Source organism: Durio zibethinus, chromosome 10 (assembly GCF_047325235.1).
Source record: "Durio zibethinus cultivar Kanyao isolate XHJ-2024 chromosome 10, ASM4732523v1, whole genome shotgun sequence".
NCBI lineage: Eukaryota > Viridiplantae > Streptophyta > Magnoliopsida > Malvales > Malvaceae > Durio > Durio zibethinus.
In genome coordinates this window covers 11,808,897-11,812,695 of record NC_143171.1, presented here as the reverse complement: position 1 = coordinate 11,812,695, position 3,799 = coordinate 11,808,897, and the positions used below count along the sequence as shown (strand labels likewise).

At 34.8% G+C, this 3,799-nt stretch overlaps 1 protein-coding gene across 1 annotated transcript; it reads left to right on the top strand.

Annotated features, from left to right (window-relative positions):
* Positions 1–289: 289 nt before the first annotated feature.
* LOC111292294 (putative serine/threonine-protein kinase At1g09600) lies at positions 290–3,507 on the top strand. Its single transcript, XM_089766814.1, has 8 exons — positions 290–572; positions 669–761; positions 843–1,112; positions 1,214–1,280; positions 1,393–1,459; positions 1,549–1,936; positions 2,240–2,498; positions 3,234–3,507. Exons 6-8 carry the CDS (start codon positions 1,770–1,772, stop codon positions 3,240–3,242), a joined length of 435 nt encoding a protein of 144 aa, XP_089622940.1. The 5' UTR covers positions 290–572; positions 669–761; positions 843–1,112; positions 1,214–1,280; positions 1,393–1,459; positions 1,549–1,769; the 3' UTR covers positions 3,243–3,507.
* The last annotated feature ends 292 nt before the right edge of the window (positions 3,508–3,799 follow it).

The following is a 3,799-nucleotide window of genomic DNA, read 5'->3' as shown; positions in this document are numbered from 1 at the left end:
TATAGCATCTATACTACAATAGATAAAAAAAAAAAAAATCTGTAAAGATTTTGAGTTTTTTGAGTTTAAGCTGTCAAAGTTATCTTTTTATTTAATTTTGTGAATGTATGAAGTTATTTTGTTGAGAGACAGTTATCGCATTGCATGTAAGATAAAAAAGAAGATGTGGCATTGCATGAAGGATGTGGTAATCCAAGGAGAAGAAAAAGATACATTTGGCATGTTATGTGGCATGATGATGCATAGACCGGATTCTAAGCATTTGATCGAAGAATCTAAGAGTAGAGATATCGGTATCTGTAAAAAAGAAAGTCTCAATCGCCAAAAAGGAATCTTCACCTTCTCCTGCTAATAATCCTTCTTCCACTGGTCTCCCATTGGATGATGAGCATGAGAACTCGGCAGTAACAAAAGCTTGAGCATTATTTCCTTTTATTCATTTGTTCTTTTGGGGGTTTATAAGTCTGGAAAGCTTGAAAATTTTCCAATTTGAAAAATTTTGGTGTTTCGGGAATTCAACAATTTGTGAGATTGAGAGTCAGCGAGAAGAGAAGCTCCAAATAGATCTAATGGTGTGGATCCTGTTTTTGTTAAAATACCCAAGCTTTTTCTATCTTCCTGATTAATTCTTGACCATGGAATTCTAAGATTTTTTTCCTATTTTTTAGGCTTTTCCTCCGACTAGATTATCTTCAGAAAGGGATGGTGAGATTGATTTTGGGCCTTCTGATCTTAAACCAATGGCCACAGATATGGAATTGGTAAGTCTCCTAGCTGTCACCTATCTTTTGGTGTGATGTTGTGTCATAAATAAATGGTTTTTTATTTGCTTTGTTGTGTAGGAGATGAAGGCTACCACAATGGAAGATGAAAGAGAGTGAAAATCAGAAAGAAAGATGTGAATGTGGAAGCTGAGGATAATAATAAGCCCAAACCGATCGATGAAGAAGCTATATGACATAAACTAGTTGTAAATAAACAAAGGAATAATGATCTTCAGCTTGATTTGGAGAAATCTGATAGAGATAGTGGCACAAGTAGTGGTTGTGCGAACAAGCTCAATCACCATGTTCAAAAGTTGCAGCATCAACAACCCAGTATAGAGAAAACTGGTAAAAATAATCCTTTTTTTCCTTTTTCTGCTTGGGAAAATTCCCTTGTCTCCATGTGTTGCTGATCTGGAGGTTTTTCTTTTTTTTTTTGCCTTCTACAGCACAATCTGGTTCTTGACCTTTGCCGATGTCAAAGGCTAGCTGGCCTGGTGGACTTCCTCCAATAGGGTATAGCTGGGTTGATTTGATATTTGTTTTGTGGTTTTTTGGCATTAGGAGATCTAAACCAGTGATTTAGATGTTATAATTGGGGGAAATGACTTTTTCTTTTCCTGATCAGATGCATAGCGCCTCTACAAGGTATTGTGTACATGGATGGTAACATAGTATCTTCTGTAGATATGCAGGCATGTCGCTGTGTTCTTTATATTCACAAGTCTAGATTTCTACTTCTTTTTTTTTTATTAATTTATCTTGAAATTTTGGACTTTTGCAGCCTCCACAGTTGCTTTTTACTCAACCAAGGCCAAAGAGATGTGTGAATTGTGTACAAGATAAGGGGCAGATGCCAGTGCACGGTTGATATCAAATCAGTAGCCAAATCACAATGCCAGTTCTGCGCATGCATCCTCTTCTGATGATGAGGAAAAGAATTCAACTTTGGCGGTTGTTGACAGGTCTACAAGGACCCCATCTCATCTGCAAAGACGATCAGTAATGGGGGCCAGGGTAAGGGCTGGACAAGGGCAGCCGAGGATGTCCAGGATCATTATTGGTGGTGAGAGAGGTGCACAGGTGGTCGCTGGTTGGCCTTCTTGGCTAGCAGCTGTATCTGGAGAAGCCATCAATGGGTGGATACCTCAAAAGGTTGACTCATTTGAAAGGTTGGAAAAGGTCACCATAGCTGTATCTTTCATTATTGATTATTGTGTTCTGTTCCATTGCTAATTGTATTCAGTGGTTCAGAAACTTTTGTTTTTTCATGTGTATGCTTACTTTGAAATTTATAATATATATGGTACATGCAGTTAAAATGGCCTTATGTTTCGTTGATGTGCATTTTCATACACATTATTTCATCCTGTGAGGGGTTGTATCCCTTTGATTTATGTCATATCCCCTTTCCTCATTCATTAACTTGACTGTCCTGCTAATTATGTACATATTGGTCAAGGAACTTACAACAGTGTGTACAAAGCATGTGACCTTGAATCAAACAAGATAGTTGCCTTGAAGAAAGTGCGATTTGTTAATATGGACCCTGAAAGTGTTTGTTGCATGGCAAGAAAAATTATTATTTTGCGTAGGCTTGATCACCCTAATGTCATGAAGCTTGAAGGTCTAATTACTTCCAGGGTGTCTGGAAGTTTATACCTTATATTTAAATACATGGAGCATGATCTTGCAAGGCTTGCAGCAAAACCTGGGGTTAAATTCACTGCTCAGGTATATTCATATCTTCAATATATTTGATTATATCATCAATGTTGTTCAAATGAGAATAGAATTGGTGATTCTATAATCTTATGGAATTCAAAGGAGTAATATTCGTGGTGGAAGAACACAATTTTATAAGTCTGTTACATCATGAACTGTGACTGGATCTTCATTCGTTTTTGATAGTACATATTTTGCACGATATTAATCCAGGAAAACAATCTTCAACAACTTCTGCATGAAAAAAAAAATCCAATTTATCCAAGGGTGTTCTTGGACCAAGCTAGGTCTCTATGATCTTCTTTTTTGAGTTTTTACATTTCATAATTTGGTGTAGAAATGCAAATGAACTATTGTTTTTGGGTGGTTCTTGATGCATTGGATGCAACTATTTGTTGATTTTGGTAGATGAAAATATAACATGATGTGTCTGAACAGTAGCAATTATGCTCAATTATGCTACTATCTCTGTAGGTTTTGTTTCCTCTTATGTATGGTAGCTAAAATTATTACACTTTGCAGTCAAAGTGAGAAAGGCCATAGTTGGTGCAAGAGCAGCAAACACTATGCTCAGCAGTGTGCAAATATATCCTAAGTTACATCATAGTCTTTTTTCTTTCTCAAACTTTACAACTAGACTGAAAGGAATATAAATTATGGTTGTTTATGATAATTTGTGCATCTGAAATGCAGTTTATAATATGAAATTTATGTTATCACTTATAAGTGGGATTTCTTTTGCAGATTGGGTAGCACTTCAAGGATGGCTACTTGCATAAAGATGAATTTAAAATAGTTTATGTTGCCCTGATAAAGGTTGAACCCTCCATATATTTTTCTATCCCTTCCTTAGGAGGATTGGTTGGTGATTGACTACTTATTTTTAATTATATTTCCTAGACATTAGAGTTTTGTTAGGAGGTTGGTGTCAATTTGCAATTGACAACAATTTAAACCCAAGCAACCATTGTATTTTCATGAAAATTGGTCCAAAAAAATTTTAAGTGATTGCATATAATGGTAATTAGTAATTGCCCAAAATAATTTTCGATTAAGATAGTTTTTTAACTTAAAAATATTGAATGTATTATAGCAATTACCCTTTTTCACAATTCTTTATCTTTAAAATATTTATTCAACATTCTCTACTTACTTTCACAACTCATCTAAGTTCTTATTTCTATAATTTTTTGGATTAAATTATAATTAAATAATTAATTCATATTAACTGCATATATCACTCTGAATTTAAATTTAATTAATTGCCGAGCCATATAAAACCTTTTTCCCTTTTCTTTTGTTCATTTGTT